Source organism: Arvicanthis niloticus, chromosome 6, assembly GCF_011762505.2.
Source record: "Arvicanthis niloticus isolate mArvNil1 chromosome 6, mArvNil1.pat.X, whole genome shotgun sequence".
Taxonomy (NCBI): Eukaryota; Metazoa; Chordata; class Mammalia; order Rodentia; family Muridae; genus Arvicanthis; species Arvicanthis niloticus.
Genome location: NC_047663.1, coordinates 31,469,105 through 31,490,913, shown reverse-complemented (window position 1 = coordinate 31,490,913; position 21,809 = coordinate 31,469,105). Strand labels below are relative to the sequence as shown.

The 21,809-nt window shown below is 42.6% G+C and overlaps 1 protein-coding gene across 1 annotated transcript in view; it reads right to left on the bottom strand.

Annotated features, from left to right (window-relative positions):
* Nucleotides 1-19,362, bottom strand: part of Tom1l1 (target of myb1 like 1 membrane trafficking protein) — a 44,657-nt gene extending 25,295 nt beyond the window's left edge. The window contains exons 1-7 of the mRNA XM_034505785.2: nucleotides 19,214-19,362; nucleotides 16,715-16,799; nucleotides 14,514-14,592; nucleotides 5,107-5,256; nucleotides 3,971-4,093; nucleotides 2,954-3,058; nucleotides 1,418-1,534 (exon numbers count right to left, since the gene is read on the bottom strand). Of these exons, the coding sequence (XP_034361676.1) occupies nucleotides 1,418-1,534; nucleotides 2,954-3,058; nucleotides 3,971-4,093; nucleotides 5,107-5,256; nucleotides 14,514-14,592; nucleotides 16,715-16,799; nucleotides 19,214-19,271 (717 nt within the window). The 5' untranslated portion in view covers nucleotides 19,272-19,362. The remainder of the gene's footprint in view (nucleotides 1-1,417; nucleotides 1,535-2,953; nucleotides 3,059-3,970; nucleotides 4,094-5,106; nucleotides 5,257-14,513; nucleotides 14,593-16,714; nucleotides 16,800-19,213) is intronic.
* Nucleotides 19,363-21,809: the final 2,447 nt, after the last annotated feature.

The window sequence follows — 21,809 nt, the reverse complement described above, 5'->3', positions numbered from 1 at the left end:
TATGCTATGCCTAGAGTCTATCCTGGCATTTACCATAGGAACCACAACAAAACGTTCTGGGACATGCAGGTACTCAAAGTTTACTCCTACTTGGAGAGTATGTTTCAGCCACTGGAAATTGGTAGGAGACAGGTAACACCACTGTGGGAAATGAGGGGTCGGCCTCTGAGAAGAATGAACACACAAGGAGGTTCTTAACTTTCCAGAAAAACTTAGGGACTGACTTTTTCCCTAATTGCCTTATAAATCAATGAGGATTAAATGAAAATATCCATCTGATTATTTCATTTTGTTAGAGCCTTGCCATGTTGCTAACACAGTCTTAAACTCCTGGACTCAAGAGATCTTCCTGCCTCAGCCTCCCAACTGCTAATATTACAGTGAACAACTGTGCCTCAGTGAAATTAATAAATACTAAAATTTAAAACTGACCATTAAAAACCAGTAGGAGGAAGATAAACATAGGTCAGTATAGATGTTGAAAAATGTGTGGGCTACCCATCTAGCCACTCATCTGGGTTCAGGTACAAAACGACCAAGTATTTGTTTCTCCAGAGCCTAAATACTCTTACATCTACATTTTTTTCTTAAAATCTTGTCTTACCCACTCACAATCATACCACAGACTGGCATGTTTTTATCAAGGCCTTTGTAGTACTTAACTATGTTTCCAAACCAACCTATCTAAGGCTTAGAACAGCACCCTCATTTCTACACATCACAGGTTCTCAGTGTCTGATGAACAGATGGACAAGAAGCAATTTTACATACTTCAAATGTGAGGCTGAATTGCATATGATCAGGACTATAAATTACAGTAAATTATTTTTTATAGAAGGGCTAGGCTTGACTTGATTATGATCATTACTACTGCATCTTTGACAAGATGATTATTGTATTTTTTCATTAAGTTTAGAAATCAAAAGAAGCTGGGATGTGTGTATACATATATTACATTTATAATATACACATATTAATATATATGATATAATATATAGTATACATAATGTGTATATTATGTAATATAGTACATGTGTGCATATACATATTATATACACACATTGGAAACATAGTAAAGTATTACAAATGTCCAGATAAAAACATGCCAGTCTGTGGCATGATTGTGAGTGGGTAAGACAAGATTTTAAGAAAAAAAAAATGTAGACATAAAGAGTACTTACGTTTTGGAGAAACATATATATAATATATTATATATTATTATGTATATAATAATATATACATTAATATATCTTATATAACATATATAAAATATATCATATACACACATATAACATATACATTATATGATATATAATGTATATTAGATGCTATTAACAAGTTTTCCATCTACAAAGTTCAAAGTTCTTCAGAGAGTAGCTGCTGAGAACTCTTTGCCCGACTGCCCCTAGGCTCATACCTGCAGAAGCTCGATGTCTTCACGGTTTTCAGAGCCAGGAGTGTTCTCCATCAATATGGCTGTCATCACTTTCACGTTCATTTTCACCATATCCAGCTCACTATGCAGTTTCCCGATCTGTGGAGGAAAATGGAAGCTCCATTCACTAAGCATGACACACAGACAGTTGGCTAGCTTGCTTCCTGCCTACAGGACATGTGCTGGAATATCAAACGCCTTTGCAAAATGTAATGTTTGCAAGCCTACTGACGTTCATCTCAGCAAACATCTAATTATTTTACAAATGATACCCTGTTTTTTTTTCTAAATAGACTTGGTATTTCTTATAAGAAACCCACAGATATGCCTCAGGAGAGTTAAAGATGCAGAAACAAAATGGCCTGGACCAACATGGATAAAGTAGAAAGGTCTAGTAGCAGAAGTTAATAGGAACCTGGAGAAAACGAGAAACACTGCCACATACCACCCTGAATTCCTAGCAAATAATCAGAAAAGAAAAGGAAGGAGGCATAGTCTTAGCGTGATCATGGTATTCATGGTATTCTAGAAAGAAAGATAAAAGACAAGCATTTTTAAATGGTTTAAATTCTAAGAGGAAGTAATTACATGGCTTTTTAATGCAAGAAACTGTATTAATATAAAGCATTCAAGTTAACATAAAGTCTTCAATGATAGCCTTTTAATACAAAGATATAAATGAGCATCGTTAATTATATTTATTTACATCTCTTATAAACTGAGACTAAGGAGAAAATGCAATTCATTTGGTACAATCTACATAGGTAATAAGACAACTTGCTACTGGGCTCTCTGAAATGAAAACAAAACAAAAAGCAACCAACCAACCAAACAAACAAAAAACTCATAGCAGGAGTCAGTGGGTGGACCTCAGACCTAGTCCACAGCCTTTACTTGTCAACATTCTTTTTAAAAAACATATTTATTTATTTATTTATTTATTTATTTATTTAGTGTGTGTGTGTGTGTGTGTGTGTGTGTGTGTATTTAAGTCAGGGGATAATGTTTGGATTTGGTTCTCTCCCCACCATGTGGGTTACAGGCATTCAACTTTGACCATCAGGCTTGATGGAAGGCAACTTTACCTGCTGAGCAAGCTCTCTGGCCCCCAAGCACAATTTTTAAATGTGTGAGCATTTAATTCAAATGAAACTCAATAGGCTAAGTCTGTATAGAAATAAACCATGGGGACGCAGTTTCCCTAAGCGGTAGTCCCTCCTCCCACAGGAAAAGAAGTGGATAAGTAAGCATGCAGCTTATGCCTGCCACCCCAACATATGGAAGGCAGAGGCAGAGGGATTACTAAGAGTTGTAGGCCAATCTGGGACACACGGTGAGCTCTAGACCAGAGAAAGCTACTCAGAAGATACCTTGTCTCAGAAAGCAAAATAAAGATATTCATTAATCGAGGATTGTGTTACTTTATGTTAACACTTCCTAATGTCATTAAGAAAATGCAAACTGTAAATGCAATGCTCACAAAAAGACATGAATAAACAGTGTTGTCACAGTTGTTACCTGTTCTGGGACTAAGGAAATAGTCGGGTTCTTGGGAGGAATTATAGAAGAAAGAGCAGGAGCAGTGGGGACAGATGTCGGTCGAGTTGGTGAGATCTGACCAGCCTATCAATGTAAAATAAAGAAATAGAATGACATCAGTTAACAAAGCCACCGCAAGCCTGCCTCCCATTCAGATGACTCGGGCACTCTCATAAGAAGTCCTGGGGAGATGGTGTTAGCCAACAAGTTGATCATTGGGAGGGAGCACAACGTCTCCAGTATTTGGAGAAGAGCTCTAAGTGAATGGCATGTTGTCATATAACAAGTGTTTATAAATTAGGCTAATTAATGAGAAATGATTACTCAATAAAGTCCTCTTGGTTTTCACCAAGGCGCTGTATCATGAACCAACACGCCATTGGAGATTATGGTTCTCCCTTTCCTGTGTTGCTAAAACTCCTTTAATTCCAGCACTCTGGAGGCAGAGGCAGGCAGATCTCTGTGAATTCGAGGCCAGTCTGGTCTACAGAGCAAGGCCCAGGACAGCCAGGGCTACACAGAGAAAAATCTGTCTCAAAACAAACAAACAAATAAACAAATAAAAAGGCAAATCAACTCATGCAAAGTCTTCTTAGCCCCCCACCCCGCAAGCTCTCAAGGCTTTTCCTCCAGCAGTGAACAGCTCCCTGGGTCAGGCCTGGTCCTCAACTGTAAGTGGACAGCCACAGCTACAAATCATGACTATGTTTTAGGTCACTGCTTTTTCATATATTGTTAGTGCACATACAAACACCAGAACCTTTTCAGAAGGAAGATTCCAGCATGGTATAACACCCTATGGTTAACAAACTACCAGATTATGCCTCAAACTATGCTGGGCAAAGCCTAAACCCAGATATTATTCTATGAAATATAGCCATATACTAATAAATTCATCTTTCTGCTAGGCTGATTGAACTAAGGTTATCCCTTTCAATATGAAAAGAAACTAAGCAATGTATATTATTTTACACGGGTCTAAGGAAAGTTTCCTACCTCCTGCCTTGTCTCAGGCTCTCCATCCAAGGGTGGGAATTGAACCCCTTTCTTCAGCAGCTCAAGGTATACTTCCTTCACTTCACTTACATCTACGCCTCCTGGGAAGCCCTGGGACCATGTCTAAATTCAACAGATATGAAGTTCCAGAATGAAAAAAAAAAATAGCAAGAACTAATACATCTTAAAGCTTATGATGGAAAATGAGTAATTGAAAATGATGTACTTAATTCAGAATTCGAAAGCTAATCTTGAATGTTGTGGACAGAGTGCCCATTTCTAAGGCTAGGATAGTATTATAAAGTATTTTGAATCACCAGACTCCCATGCTTCAAGATCTTGACAAACACTGAGATTGATACTATCGATCATCAATTACTGCTCTAAATCTAAAACTGAAAGATTCTAAAATCGAATTGGCCACATTTTTTGGACAAACAACCCTAGAACACAGATTCCATATTTGCAGAATGAATATACACATCCCTACTCTATGGATACAACAGAAATTGAACGGTAGATAGGGAAATGATTATCTGGTTTTTCAGCAGAAAGATATCCAATGTCAAGAAATTTTACTCCACAGAAACCTTAAGGAAAAAAATGCAGTTGGAAGTAGCTCCCTTGGTAGAGAGCCTGCCTAGCAAGAATGACACACTGGATTCAATGCTCAGTACTGCATAAACGGAGTATTTGGGAGGTGGAGGTAGGAATATCAGAAGTTCAACATCATCCTTGGATTCATAGAGAGTTAGAGGCCAGGGTGGGCTAGAGAGATAAGAGAAGAAAAGAGGAGAAGAGGGGAGAGGAAGAGGGAGGGAGGAGAGGGAGGAGAGGGGGAGGGAGAGGAAGAGGGAGGGAGGAGAGGAAGGAGAGGGAGGAGGGGGAGGAGAGGGAGGAGGAGGAGAAGGAGGAGAGGGAGAGGGAGAGGGAGAGGGGGAGGGGGAGAGGGGGAGAGGGAGAGGGAGAGGGAGAGGGAGAGGGAGAGGGAGAGGGAGAGGGAGAGGGAGAGGGAGAGAGAGAGCTTTATGCATTAATCCTAGGTAAATAAAGGATCATTATAACAACCAGAACTACACTATTATCTCTCTATACTTAGAAATTTATCCTCCCTTGACATAAGACAACAGACTTACCTTAATGAAATTCAAGATTCTGTTCTGAGTCTCCAGTGGCAAGGTGTATCTGGGATTCAGCAGCTTAACTAGAATATCTTTAGTGAACTCCTTCTTCACAATCAGAGATTGGAAAGTTGGACCACAGTTCTGCATGCACATGTCAACGAGCTAAATTAAAGAGCAGAGTCAGGTGTGACAGTTCTCTAGCATAACCCTTCTGACCTTAAGACCAAACAAATGCTACTAAAAAATAGCTTCTGCAGGTGTTGTAATTAGCAAACCCGATTTGTTTCCTGTAATACTAACCTATAATCCACAGGTTAGGCATGGTCCCTGGTTGAGGGATGGGACCACCCAATCTTCTCAAAATTTTAACCCAGAATTGCTCCTGTCTAAAGGGAATACAGGGACAAAGAGTGGAGCAGAGACTGAAGGAAAGGCCATCCAGTGACTGCCCTACCTGGGGATCCATCCCACATGCAGATACCAAATCCAGACACTATTGCTAATGCCAAGAAGTGCTTGCTGACAGGAGCCTGATATGGATGTCTCCTGAGAAGCTCGGCCAGAACCCTACTGATATAGATGGGGATGCTTGCAGCCAACCATCAGACTGAGCAACGGGGACCCCCAATGGAGGAGTTAGGGGAAGGACTGAAGGAGCTGAAGGGGTTTGCAACCCCATAGGAAGAACAATAATACCAACCAACCAGACCCTCCAGAGCTCCCAGGGACTATACCACCAACCAAAGAGTACACATGGAGGGTCCCATGGCTCCTGCTGCATATGTAGCAGAGGATAGCCTTGTTGGGCATCAAAGGGAGGGGAGGCCCTTGGTCCTGTGAAGGCTTGATGCCCCTGTGTAGGGGAATGCTAGGGCAGTGGGGCAGGAGTGGGTGGGTGGGTGAGTACCCACCCACTGTATGGCAAAATGTTACATTCCAATATTGCAAAGAAGAAGAAACACAACTGCCTAGATGCTCCAACCAATGAAGACTCAAGATACACAGGGAGTACTCGGCAGCACGCAGTGGTCCATGACAGGTGCTAAACTGTAATAAATGCAATGTCAAGCAGAACGCACATGCTAGATTATGTAACACTTGCTGTGGGTTATCTAGGGTTAGCCTGGTCCCTTCTGTTGTCCTGCCATTGTTAACAGTGGCACACCCTTTTACTATTAATGTCCTGGTTTGGAATAATAAATTTCTGTCAGTCTAGCAATAGATCTTCAAGGCAAGTGTGATTATTTCAAGTCAGGTGATTGTGTGAGAGTTATAGAAAAGGCTGGCATTGAGCTGGGCATTGAAAAATGACCAAGGAAAGTAGAAATGAATGCACAGATGTACTCTCGGCAGACAGATGCTGCTTTGGTTTGCATTTGGGATGCTGCCATAGACCCCTGTGCAGAAAGCTTGTGGCTATTTGCAGGTAGTCAAAACTTTTAAAATGGCGCCTAGGGGGATGTTCCAAGTTGTGGCAGAGACACCCTGAAAGGGGATTCTAGTACCATGATTTTTTTTTTCTTTTCCTTTTTTTCTTTTTACTTAAACCTCCCAATCATGCGGTAAGTGATTTTACTCTGCCACAGGTCACCTGCCCATGGCTGTTGAAAACCACAAACCACAAAGAGTCTTCTTCATAAGCTGCCTTGGGTAGACATTAAAGAGATTCCTGAAAAGAAGACTGATATAAATCATATGCAAAAAAAATGAATAAGTAAAAAAAATTTAAAAAAATGAATAAGTAAAGGTGGCAAAGCCTATGAACTATCACAATGGGAGATTCAGTGCGCACTCTGCTTTGTCTCTGGTGGTGGCATCTTGACGTTGGCAAATTGAAAACTGTGGGAGGATACTGTAGATAAAGTCCATGAGGGTATTATCGAAACTCTCCAGGAATCTGTCTGGCAGGATAGAGTCTAGACTAGACATTCGTTACCCAGGAGTCCCTGAGGAGAATGGTAGTCAATGTCATATATAAAAAGCTACATTCTGGACAGGTACCAGCAGCACTCGACTGAGGAAACTTGGAAGTCTGGTAGTCAGTCACCAGTGCAGACCCCATACAGGAAAGGGCGAGCCTTGGATGGGATGAGCACTAGACTGAAGGAATGACGAAGGAAGAAGATTGACTGTGTACTTCCTGAAGCAACAAGACTGAAAGCTAAGAGACCTTCACTCTGCATGGGGCCGAGGGTACCTTTCAAGGAAATATGGGGTAGGGTGGGGTGATGTGACTGGGGATCCTAGGGGTAAAATGGGTGGGACAAAATTTAGGTATTTTTAGGTTTGAATGGAAAAGTAAACATTCAAATATGTTTAGCAGAGAGTTCTACTTCCAGAGCTACAAGTCAGGAGAGTGAAGGGCCATGAGAGAGTCACTGAAGCCACCAAGGAGGTGCAAAGTAGAGGGATACCTGGGACACTGGGTTGGAAGGCGGTGGAAAAGCAACAAAAGAAAGAAGGGAGGAAGGAAGGATGGAAAGAAGGAAGGAAGGAAGGAAGGAAGGAAGGAAGGAAGGAAGGGAGGGAGGGAGGGAGGGGAAGGGGAAGGGAAAAGAAGGGAGGAAGGGAAGGAGGGAGGAAGGAAGGAAGGAAGGAAGGAAGCAAGGAAGAAGGAAGAGAGAGGGAGGAGGGGAAGGAGGGAAAGGGAGAAAGAGAAGGAGAGAGGTAAGAAAGAAAGAAAGGTAAGAAGGAAGAAAGAAAGGAAGAAGAGAGGAAGGGAAGGAGGAAGAAAAAAGGGGAGAGAGAGGAAGGGAAGAAGAAAGGAGGAGGGAAGGATGAAGGTAAGAAGGAAGAAAGGAAGGAGAAAAGAAAGAAGAAAGGAAGGAAGAAGAAAGGAAGAAAAATTAATATTGGTCAAGTCAAAGAAAGCTTCCAAAAGGAAGGTGTTAAGGGTTACTATTAAGGACAGTAATGTATTCACTGATTAGTGGGTCCATTCATCACTTTAAATAAAACAACACAGTCACAATTCACGCTAAGAAGAATGAACTGGAATGAAAAAACTGCATGCAGAACGCCGATTTCTTAAAAAAATGATCTAAAGGTAAAATTAAATCTCCACACCACTTTGAGTTTGAGAGGACAAGGCAACTATGCCGTGACCAGCAAAGCCATCATCTCCTCAGAAAAGCGCCCCAGCACCTGATTTCCCCCACGCACGCGCTGTATTTTGAGTGTCATTTTCACTTACTACAAAAAGTCACAGCAGGGTACACAAAGCTATACTTTTTAAAGCAAGGAGACCATGGAAGCCATCAGAAAATAACAAAGCTGAGTGCATGAGGAAAAACTTTGAAGCAAATGGAAGTAGAAGCAGAAGCCACGCCTAAGTAAGATGACTATGTAGTGACGTAAGCTGGCTAGACAGAGAGGCAAAGTGCATTGGAGATGATGCTGAGCCTGACCAACTATTAAAGTGAGTTTTGAATGGGTAGGATGCTACAGACAAGAGATTCTCTTCCTTATTCCAGTGGTTCTTAATCCTCCCAATGACCCTTTAATACAGTTCCTCAATGTGGTGACCCAACCCCCATCATCAAACTATTTTCATTGCTACTTCATAACTGTCATTTTGCTACTGTTAATGAATTGTAATGTGTTTTCTGATGATCTTAGGAGACCCACTGAGAAAGGGTTGTTTTACCCAGAAAGGGGTCTCAAAGCACAGGTTGAGAGCTGCTCTTCTATTCAATGCAAGTTTATGGACATACCTATCCAACTGCTTGTGCAGTTGGTCTTAGATACGATACCTAGCTTAGTAAATGATGAATCCCTTGCTAAATATTGCCCAAACCAAATTTTATCTTTGGCATACTAATATATATACTTTATGGTAATGGGTCACATTCCTGAAAGGAATATGCGCAAAAATATCAGAGTCAACATAAAGTTCGGAGACTGTTAACATCTGGAGATCAGCAAGCATGCTGTGTGTTCCCACTGGAATCAAGACTGTCAGGGCTCATTATTTCTGTATCATCTCCTCCATTATGTCTCTGGTCGGCACCCCCGAGCTCACTTGCATTCTAAAACATACTGTGGTAAATGGACAAACTTACATGAGTGGCTTAACATATTTTGCTATCTAGCTCTGGTGCCCATGTGCTCAGATAACCTATCTCTGGAAACAGGGTAAGTAGGAATCTGCAATCTGAAGTGGGAGAGAGAACTAAAGGCACCAAGCAACCAAACAAAGCAGAAGTGGGTGACTCAAAGCTTTGCCCATCTATTTTTGTGCTTAGCTGAGCAAATCACTTATTATGTGAACTCGTGGCAACGCTGTCTGCATGATGGGCACTGTGCCTCTTTCTAAGGCTGGCTTCTAAGAACCTGACGAAATGCATCCTCTGTGAGGGAGGCAAGAAGCAGAACCTCTGCAAATGGTAACCGCCGGGACCATCTGTACCGATGGAGAAGGTTCTATCGAGAATGTGCTTATCAATAGAAATTGGATAGTTTTGCTTCTCACTGTAGGTATCTGAGCCAGGTACAGTGGCAATACTAAATTTCAGATCCATCAGAGCTGTATCTGGACCACAAACTGTGACCACATCAAGGCAGGGCTACTTCTGTCCTACTAGCCACATGTAGGAGAAAGCCAACGTCTCATCCTTTCTCATGTGATAAGCTACTGGATGGACACTCACCTTTACATATCACCTGAAATTGCTAGGACTCTTTATCGGTTCATGGTCCTTAAAGGACTATTACATTCCATTGATTCTCGGGAACTTGTTCAACCACTTTTCAGTTGACAATGACAGTGGTATTTGCTGAGGTTAGTCACAATTGACTCATTCAGGAGAGGGCTCTCTAGCTTAGAGCAATAAAGTTAGTAGCAACACCGAATACAAGACAAAGCGGAACTATTGACTTCTTGGGCTGTGTGTATATCTCAGTGGCAGGACTCTTGTCTGGAATGCACAAGGGCCTGGATTTTATTGCTTTGTAAAAGAAAAGCATAAAAGGCTAGTGGTTCCTGTATAAAACTATGTCACTGAGTGTTAGTTGGAAAAAAAAAAAAATCACAGCATAGTCGGATTATGTCAAAGACCTAACGAAGGCTGACAAGTCCATGGAGAACTCTAAATGACAGAGAGTGTTATAAACATTCATAATTGACTTAGAGTCTCATCACTTCACAGAAATAAGATGGAAATGTCACCTAGGAGATGACTTTTTAAATAGTTTATTGGTAAACTCGTAATTGCCTTTGACAGACATTGGACAATTCCATCTGTGACTAATCCTGCTCATAACTCAGTTTAGCCTCAGAGAATACTGAACATGGGGCAGCAGCGGCCTTGAAAGACAAAGAGTAAGCTGAGGTGAAGCACACGGGCCATTATGTGTACAACAAGGGATGATCTACATGCAGCTATCAAGAGTCAAAGCCCAAAGCCCATTTTGGGAAAATTCAGGAAAATTTCTTCCCCTCTCATGGCCCTTTTCTATGTTCATGGTTCATTTGCACACACACACACATACACACACACACACATACACACAAACACACACACACAAATCTAGATTCTATAAATGAGAGAAAATTTGGTATTTCCCCTCTCAGAATGACATATATATATATATATATATATATATATATATATACACACACACACATACATACACACATACTACAACATATATATACATACATACATGTTATCATATATATCATTATATATATACATACACACATACTACATACATATATATACATACATGTGTTATCTTATGTATCATTATATATATCATTACATATATACATACACATACATATATACATGCATACATGCTATCTCATATATATATACACATATATATACGTGTGTGTATGTGTGTATATATACATATACATACATATATATGTATATATACATACATATATATGTATATATATACATACATATATATGTATATATATACATACATATATATATATGTATATGTATGTATGTGTATATATATATATATATATATATATATATATATATATATAATCTTATAGGAATGGACAAAGGGGAAAGGGAGGACAATGAAATACATGTGACATGAAATAAAGAGGGCTATTAGGTGTAGAAAGGGTCCAGTAAGAGGGGAGTGATGGAGGAGGGGCTGAAGAGAGGAATAAGAATATGCTCAAAGATACATACATATTAAAATGACACAAGGAAACCCTTTGCTTTGTATGCCAACTTTAAAAACTAATTAAGCGAGTCTGGAGAGATGGCTCTGTGCTTAAGAGCATTTGCTGCTCTTTCGAGAGGACCCAAGTTCAGTTCCCAGTACTCATACTGAGTGTCACACAACTGCCTGTAACTCTAGCTCCAGGGATCAGACAGCCTCTAATGGCTTCTGAGTGCACCTGTCCACAGACAGCTAGCAGTCATCTACACAGACGCATACACACAAATATAAAGAATATTATGATAAATTAGGGAAAAGAACGAGAACTCAAGAAAAAGCAGGCATCTTCCTTGACCTTAAGGAACCTGGCTGCTAACAATGAAGTTGAATTCTGACCCCCTCCCCCTTGATTCTCATTTTTATGTAAGCATGGGCTTTTAAAAGACTCTCTGGTTTTTGTATGCTGGCAGGGGAATCACAAGGCAGAGTAGATAGAGTTAGTAGGTGAACATGCAATAAAAAGCAGCTACTAGCTGGAGTCAAGCTTGAAAAGGTAGACTAACATAAGGGAAGAGTGGAAACCCAAAGAAAAAGGGAATATCCATAGGACAACATTCTATAGAACCATTCCTCTCCCTCCGAGAGGAACCTGTCCATTGCAAGTGAAGGTGGAGAACTTGGACTTGGAGTTATAGAACCACTGAAACACAGAGGAGGCTGCATACCAGTCACAGAGGCAAACCACTACAGAGGGGAAACAACTGGAAGATGGCACTGTGATACCCAGGTGGAAATGGAGAAGGAGGGTACACATCCGTCGCCCTCCCTTATCCTTCTCCCTCAGCTCCCTTAACCTTCTGCACTCTTGAGACACACTAGATCCACTCCGTTTTAGTCCTGTCCACCTTCCTTTCAACCCTAGGTCTGAAAATACCTTCCATTAGACCCGGAGTCTTCCTGGATGCTAGGAGAAATGGGATGAAATTTGGGAACGAAGGGGGTGGGAACCTAAACCAATTCAATCTATCCTGCATACACTAAGGTTTCTGACTCTGTACTATGCATGTGGGAAGGTACTGGAGACACAAATTGTAGGGCTCACTGAACCTTATAGACAGGCATACGAACTGGAGAGATGGGACACGGTCAAATCCTGGGACTCTCAGAGATCTGAGATGGTGGGAGTGGAGCTGTCCCTCCCCAGCCTCTAATGTCTGCTCTGGAATGCAGAGGAATGAACACCAACTGAGAGGACCATGGGTAGTCTCCTACTGTAGTGCCTGGACTCCTTCCTGCCCAAACTCAACCAATCGACCAGCAAATCCCATCCCACGCCCCAAGGTTCCTATAGTTGGTCCCTGACCACCGGGAATAAAGCACACAAGTTATTTCATCAAGGATCCTCTGAGAGTGGCTGTCTTTACTGAGCTGTATTCATTGGGGGAAGAGCTCTCTCTCTCCTGAAGCTCTCAGGGTTGGATCTTGGATCCCCCTGGTTGGCCAGGCTCTCACTGCCTGCAGAGACTCACATCAGAGCAGCAGCAGCTGATGCAGTCACAGCTGCCTCTACTACCACTGTAGCTGTTGTGGGATCTGAGACCCTGGCTACCTGGCCACTGTCCCAGGCTGCTCTTCACCATCCTTGATCTAGCATACAGAGACATCTGACACAGCAGAGAGACGTAGGTGCCCAGACCTCCCCCCAACGCCCTAGCAGAGAGGCAGAATTCAATACCACAAATGAAGCACATGAGAAACTCCACTCATTCTTAGAAGTAGTATAAAGAAAGGGAATGCAATTTAGAATCTTAAGACTGGGTTCAAATTCCCACACCTGCTACTAATAGCATGTTAATCTTGGTATGGTTACTGAACATCCTTTGTTTCACTATCTACAAAATGGAACTGATAAGACAATCATGCCCTGGTGGTAAGAACATCAGTATCATACCAGGCATTTGGTTTTCTTTTCCCTCCCTCCCTCCCTCCCTCCCTCCCTCCCTCCCTCCCTCCTTCTTCCCTCCCTCCCTCCCTCCCTTTCTTCTCTCTCTCTCTCTCTCTCTCTCTCTCTCTCTCTCTCTCTCTCTCTCTGTTTGATTTCATTTGGTTTGTTTTTTCAAGACAGAATTTTACTGTGTAGCCCTGGCAGTCCTGGAATTCACTCTGTAGACCAGGTTGGCCTTGAACTCACAGAGATCCGACTGCTTCTGCAATCCCAAGCACTAGGGTTAAAGGCGTGTACCACCACTGGCCAGCTAACATTCCAGGCATTTCTATCCTGATCCTGATGCCTTGATATTTCCACAGAAACATATTACTCCTTTCTCAATAATTCCCATCATTCTGTGGTCTTCATGAGCAGGTTGCTATGAGACAGACAAAGAGTCCAACAACGAGGAAGAAGGTAAATACCTCTAAAACTACAATCAGAGCCCAACTGAAGGATTTCTGCTGCATTTGCAGCATGGATACTATTTAACTGATTTATTTTTATTCAGACAGTCTCCAAATACATATGATGTGATACAGTATTTTCCAGGTAAATCTGGAAAGTGGTAACTATACTCACAACCGCCTCATAGCCTTCTGGTAAACACCACCATTCCTCCTAAAAGCAATGTGATGCTGGCCATACCTATGTGAGGTCTCACTTCCAGGAGAAATTAAATGAGGAAGCCACACAGCTCATTTCCAATGTATAAAGGGCGACTCACCAATGTGACCGAAGAGGTCATACGGTCCCAACCGGGGGGAAATGGGAATATTTCAGTAAGAGCTCACATCTGCATCACGAAAGGAGAACTGCATAAAGTGACAGAGAATGTTCTCCAAATCACATCAATCAAAAGAGAGCTCGTTGAAACTTAAGGGCCTACCAGTGTCTCGGGAATCCACAAAGGGGCTAAAGGAAGGTAGAGAGCTGTAAGGGAGCCGTCTCTCACAGTTGCAATTTTTTTCCTTCAAACATGGCCAACAAATACAAACACAGGCTTATTGATCCATGTGTCATCTACTGGTTTTTAACCACAAACTCAAAGATCTTGATCAGGAGAAACTGACTCTGTGGCAGTGATTTCCTCCTACAAAATTAGACGGCAGTGTAGTCAACTGAACTCCCTTCTGTAGTTCTCAAGAGATGAGGAGTCTTAAGTTACACAGTCCGGAAAAGCACTATTACCTGGCCGTCATCTCTCAGACTATGAATGTATTTTTTTTAAAACCCATTAAACATGTTAATTGTGGGGGAGAAACGCCACAATCTTATTTATAGCATTGAAAGTACTTACTGATAAGGAAAGTTGGATTTCTTTGTGGTTGTAGTTTTTGGAGATCCTTTTCTTCAAAGCCTTTACGGCATCTTTTGCCCTATGGCGATAAAGACACTGAAATGAACAATTTGGGTAGAGAGGCGGTCTCTGTGTGAGCATCGTGCAATATGGGAATAGAAACGGTCGATGTTTCATTGTGCTTCCTCCTTAGCTGGGCCACTTAATGTTACCACCTCTAAGTTTCCTTGCAAAATAGATCACACCACTTGCCCTTCGGTGAGACACAGCTAAGATATGAATGTAAGAGAATTACATAAACACCGGTCACGGAGTGTGTGCACACTGGCTTCTATCAAGGCACAGGATTCGGTTACAGGAAATGCAACCCTAAAACAACAGGAGAAAAGTGATCCCTTTAAGATCCTTAGCATTTCCTGAGTAACCCATATGTAAGGGGATATAAGAATTACAGCAATTGGCTAATTCTGATGTGCTATAACTTGATGTTAGGAAGATCTGCAGGCAGAGGATCAAAGTCCACTTCATCAAATTCCCCTTCTGCAAGATCAGTGAAGAAATTGATAAAAGTAATGAAAAAGGTTCACAGAGGATCTAAACACAACAGAGCATATTATATATATATATATATATATATATATATATATATATATATATATAATATATATGTGTGTGTGTGTGTATATATACATACATATATATATATGCGTGTGTATGTATACATATATATACATACATACATACACACACATATGTATATATTGTTGTTGTTTATTTATTATTATTATTATTTATTATTATTATGCAATAATATACTATTATTATTTATGCAGGGCTGGAGAGTTACTATGCAAGCTTGAGGGCCTGCATCCGCAGACCCAGGTAAAATCATAGTGGAAGAATTACAGCCTGCCTGTCATTCTAAGGCTTGGTTAGAAGGTAGAGATGGAGCCCTAGGATAAGCTAGTTCATTAACTAGCCTTACTACACAGCTCTGAGTTCAACTGAGAAACCCTGACTCAATAGATAAAAGGGAGAGAAAGTGAGGGAGATATCAGCAGTTGGTATTAGCCCCTGGCCTCCACACCAAAGTGTGCTCACACACGTGTGAACACACATGCACTCCTGCATACCACACAGAGACACATTTAAAAAAAAATCTGTAAACTCTTAGAAGTGTCAACCATAGTCACTTGCCATTAATATATAACCAACAATTATTTTACCATATTTTCTTCATCAGCACACGCTAGACAAAATCTTCTTCTACCAATTATCCCTTAAGAATGTTCAGGAAAACGTGTAAGTTTCACCTTTTATCATAACCTACAGTTGACTAAATTCAAAGCAGCAGTGCTTGTTAATGACTTTGTTTTTCTTTTCTTTTTTTATTTAGTGACTTCAAGTTTAGATAATATGTCAATACACAGCGCATCTTGTAAGAGCACAGTATGAACTTGGGTGAGCTGGCAGGATGACAGATAAACGCTTGTCCCCTGACAAGAAAAGAAAAGATTGATCACTTGTTTCTGAACAAACAAGAGGGTTAGTCACCACCCGCCTGGACACCAACCACTAGAAGCCACTCAGCTACCAGCTTCTGGATACTGTTTTTGTTACATAAAACACTGGTAATCAGAGCACGAGAAAGCTCTAAAGAAAGAAACAATTTATCTCTCTCTTTAAAAGATTTTTTTTTTTTCAAAACAAGGAATGTAAGCCAGACAAAGACATTTTTTGTTGTTTTTTTGTTTGTTTGTTTGTTTTGTTTGTTTTTGTTGTTTTTATGTTTGTTTTGGTTTTGGTTTTTTTCAAGACAGGGTTTCTCTGTGTAGCCCTGGCTGTCCTGGCACTCACTCTGTAGACCAGGCTGGCCTAGAACTCAGAAATCTGCCTGACTCTGCCTCCCAAGTGCTGGGATTAAAGGCGTGTGCCACTACTGCCCGGCAAGACAAAATTTAAACTAGTAAAGCAAAGGCAAAGAAGGAGACAAACTCTAGTGACCTCTCGGGGTCCTCTGTATGCTGGAGGAGGAAGTTGTCCCCAGTGTCAGCCTGCCATCCTCACAAGGCAGGAAGTGCCCAAAGGACAGTGAAGTGTTCTTTCAACCAAAACACCCAAAACTTGGCAATGGAAACCAAGCTGCAGTTCTGATGGATTTTATCAGGCACAAAATACACAGACAACCACGGTAAACTCACCCATCCTGTGTGGTGTTAATTATGTCACAGATATGCATAAACTGGCCCCAGTCTTCAGTCTGAACTCCAGCAAAGGTAGCCTTTTCTGCAAAGGTAAAGCTTGTGTTGAGTCTGAGCCACAACAGGAAAAGACAAAAAGCAACAACAAAAAAGAAAAATAAAAAAAAAACCTCATGTCCTTGAAATAATCTGCGTGCACAAACAATTACCATTAAGTTTATGCTACCAAAGGGTAAAGTGATTTCTTTTCTCTCCTCCTGAACAGTTCCCAGTAACTCAGGAATCGATCAGAAGCCAAGGCCAGAGTGCTGCTGTTTCGACAACAATGAGTGAGCCATTAAGAAAGCCCGCAACAAATCTCCAGCCTCTGGAGTCTTTCAGAAGCCAGAACTATAGATCTGTGGCTTACTGGGCAGTCACAGGCAAGGTAAGCTACACATCACTAAGTCTGTTCTCATTTAATCCATGGTTACAGATGATGAAAGAGAAATTCAGAGAGAGTGAGGAAATTAAGCAAGGCTACCCATCAAGCATGATGGAGAACTTGCATTCAAATCAAGGTTCTTTGATTCCAATATTTACATTTTTAAATCGTGTATTGGGAGGGATGTGAGTGGAAAAAAAGGTAAGGCTAGCACAGTTACAGAGCAAGATGGCTTCTGGCATCAAACTTACACCAGGCAGATTTACATACTTACACTCTTGATATTTCCTTCTCTAGGTGGCTTCACTGAGAACACAGGATGAGGGTCAGAGAACCTCTAATGCAGTGGGTCCCAACCCTCCTAATGCTCCGACCCTTTAGTACACTTCCTTATGTTATGGTGACCCCCAACCATAAAATTATTTTTGTTACCTACTTCATAACCTGGATTTCGCTACTGCTATAGATCGTGATGTAAATATCAGGGTTCTTCCACGGTCTGAGGTGATCCTTGTGAAAGGGTCACTGGAACCACCCCTCCCCCCCCAAAAGGATCTCAACCCACAGGTTGAGAACCACTACTCTAAATGTCAATGTGCTTATTCACTTCTATGACAAAGATCACCAAGCACAGTGCAAACCATAGCGTGTGGCTTTAATGTGATTCTGGATGGACAAAGCTGAGCCATCTTGCTGTGTCGTTAGGCACACATTGTTCTTCCATCCGGATACTTCTTCCTCCCAACCTGCTCATCCTAGAAAACTCCTATTCACACTTCAAAGGCCATGGCTGAGTTCGTTTCTCCCTTTTTGTAAGTTTTGTTTGCAAAATACATGGTAGGTTTTTTTTTTTTTTTTGTTTAAGTATTATAAAGCTATCTTACCGTGGATGCTACAGAATATGGCCATTCTCCTTATCACCAAGTAAGTTCCTTGGGGGATGGGACCATGCCTCTTAGCTGGTAGTTCTAAATGTTTTCAAAACTAAAGGATAATTGGACATATTGCTGGAGTGTCTTTTGCCTGTGAAGATTCAGTGAGGATCCATGTCTGCTCGGGACTCATTCTAATATGCACTATTCAGTAAGGAGATTGGCAGTTAAAGTGTTTTTCCTAGAGGGCAGCTCTCTTCCAGTGTTTTAAAGCTGTGGAAACTCAGGTTCAAAGATGGTGAGTTTCCCCGTCCCCGCAGCAGTTAGTTAACTTACTTTCAATCTAGACTTTCTGAGACTGAACCTTAGAACTACTAGGTTCTTGGGAATTTCATCACTCCACCAAGTTCCCGACAGTTTGCTTGTCATTAATACACCCTGATGCCACACCCTGTCCCCAAGGGAGGGGGCAGGAGAAAGAAGGGAGCTGAGGTGGCAAAAAGCCAACTATATGTAGTCAGTGGCTTCTGCATCCACCTCTGTAATTCAGAACACAATCACAAGAGGTAAGGAAGGACCATGCTAGCTGGGTGATGCTTGGTCTAAGAGCCTCTGTGACTGCAGATGGCCCCTCTCCCCCTCCTCAGCACTGACAGCATGCATTTTCTATCTCCCTCTTTAAGCAAAAGGCTACTCAGATCACTTGAGCTGTTCGCTGGAAAAAAAAAAAAATTGGTTTGAAGAAACCTGCCTCTCCAGGTGAGATCACGCCAATTAGCTTCTCTGAGCTCTCTCTTTCTAGTCTGTAAAATGGGTATAACAATAAAGTGCTGAGAGTGGACGCACTTTATGAAGAACCTTGCCCGGGTCAAGAAGTTTCCACTTTCTCCTCCCAGCGGTCCCAACACTCCATGCAGTAGTGCATGCAGGTCACCTGCTTGGCTCTCCTCGCCCAGCATTTCTCATTTTGCCATTTTTGGAGGTTCCGGTATGAGTGAGCCAAAAACAGAAAGGTGGACAGCGGCCGCAGGTGGCACGCAGGTGGCACGCAGGTGGCGTGGGAAAGTGCGGGGGAGGGTAGTCTTTCCTCCGACTTGGTTCAACTCGCCCCCCCACCCCGCCCCCCAAGAGAATGAAGCGAAGCCAGCAAAGCTCCCACGATTCCCCAAGCCAGCTAGGATGTTATTCCCCGCGCCGCCTTACCTACGAGGTGACCCACAGAGGTAGCGTAAGGATCGCGGTGACTCTTCCCAAACGCCATGGTAGCTCCAAGAGAACCCTCCCAGGAAATCCGCCTCCACCGCCCTCCGACTCCACCCGCTCGGTGCCCGAGGCTCCTCCTCTCTGCTCCAGCGCTCCGCGGCCGCCGTGAGGCGCCAGGCGACGAGCAGGGCGGGGACCCGGGGGACTTGGCGCACCTGCCGCGCGCTCCTGGCGCTTCCCGCTCCGCGTGACTCTAGGAGGGCTGCGAGCCCGGGTGGAGTGGCGTGACTCGGCACCCCGGGCCTGGGAACTCAGAGCCCAGCTCCAACAGCTCCACCGGAGGGCTGAAGATCGCTCCTCTCTCTTTGGAGAGTAGGCAGTGTGGGGTTAGTTGCTAACACAGACTCGAGTGTTATTGCTAAGGTTAATTAATGCAAGGACGTAGACCTCTCAAGTCACACACCTCCAGAACAATGAGATTTCGCCTGTCACCACTCCGGAGGTCCCTGAACCGATTTTTGCTCTCTGCCCTTTAAATCTTCGGAATTGGGAGGAGGATGGGCTGTCTAGGAGAGCCAAGGCCTCCCTGGAGCCCGGGCCCTTTGTTTCTCTCCTGTTTCCAAGAGGGACCACAGGGCGCCACCACACAAGCTTTTGGCTTCTAAGTCCATCTCCTAGGAGCCCTGCTTTCCAGCCTTATGGTGAAAGGAGAGGGGGGCTTTCCTGGGGCTCAGGCAGGAAATATGTTTGGAATGTAAATCCACATTAAGAAACCAAACTTCCCTGTCGCTTCTCTATTTGAACCAAGATTTCTCTTTTCCTTTTACACAGCTCACATCAGATAAACGTGGGCTACTCTGTCGGTAAATTTTCCTTACTGTGGCTAACTGGGACTCAGCTTCACATTAATAGTGGGTTTATTTTCCCCCCTGGAAGTGGAGACTAGAAAGAGCAGGAGGACGAGGCCCGACTCATGTTTTGGTCTTGTATATTTTAGCATAGATGGCCCAAACCAATTACATTGTGCTCCAAGTGGCTAACATTTGTTTTATTGATCTGGAATCTTCCTCCTCTTCCTCTTCTCCCTCCTGTTCATCCTCCATGAGTGAGTTAACATCGAGATTCTACAATCTAAAACACAGCAATTTTGTTGTAATGATGTTTCTCATGATGAGGTTGGTCCTACTTGAAATAGGACCTGTCCATCAGGCTCACTAGCTGTTTCATGTGGTGCTGTGATCTCTCCGCTCCAGGAGTTGAGTAGTCTTCACAGCTGACGTTGTTGTTGAAATCCTCTTTCCGCTTTATCAGCAGCCTGATCTCTGTTAAGTGTTACAGTCCCTAGCAAATAATTTTTGCCTTCACTGTGGCGTGGGACAGGGCAACATTAAGGAGAAGGCCAAGGGCTGGAGAGATGGCTCAGTGGTTAAGAGCACTGACTGCTCTTCCAGAGGTCCTGAGTTCAATTCCCAGCAACCACATGGTGGCTCCCAACCATCTGTAATGGGATTTGATGTCCCCTTCTGCTGTGTCTGAAGACTGCTATGGTGTGTTCATATATATATAATTAATAAATCTTTTTCAAAAGGGGTGTGTGTGTAGGTGGGGAGAAGGTCACGTTCTGCCTAAGCTAAAGCGATGACAACTTTCTCTCAGGAAAGAGAAGTTGGATGGAACCAAGGATCTCTGCTTCTACTGAGGGGGTGGTTAGGTTTTTGGTTTTCCTCTGCCTGTTTTCCTTACATGGCAAGATTGAGGGAGAACACGAAGAATCATAGCGAGGAGTGTGCTCTGGGCACAGTGGCTGCTGACTGCCGCCCGTGTGCTCTCTCTCAGCTATGCCTGCACAGACACTGCCCTCTGGGATGTTGTGATGTCTGTAACCACTTCTTTCTAGGCTCTGTCACTTACTCCATGACCCTATTCTTTTCCAGAAGTAAGTATCAATCCAGTCAGTGTTACTGCAGTCTTACAGAAGGCAATTGGAAGTCACAGCCAAGTTGAGGTCAGAAAAGAAGCATAATTCTAACCACACAATAAGGATTAAATATCTAAAGAGCACTGGGCTGGAGAGATGGCTCAGTGATTAAGAGCACTGACTGCTCTTCTAGACGACCAGGGTTTGATTTCCAGAACCTACCTGGCAGCTCACAGCCATAGGCAACTCCAGTTCCAGGGAATGACAGTCTCTTCTGAAGTACAAGAGCACTAAGCACACACACGGTACACAGACATGCAGGCAGGCAAAATACTCAACGTATATAAAATAAAATAACATTTAAATACATGAATAAATAGGTACTAGAAAACCTTACACAGTTTCAATTTTAAGAATTCTTTCTAAGCAATATTAATATGTGCTTATGTATACGTGTCAATATGCCTCTCTGTGTGTCTTTGTCTCTGCCTCTCTGTTTCCTTTATCTCTGTCTCTCTCTCTCTCTCTCTCTCTCTCTCTCTCTCCTAGTCAGAGGAAAATCTCAGAATTTTGTTATTGTTGTCAAGTCTTATAAGCCAGGCCAGCTAGTCCAGGAACTTCCAGGAGGTTTTCTGTCTCTGTCCCCCACCTCACCACAGAATCACCGAGATGGCAGAT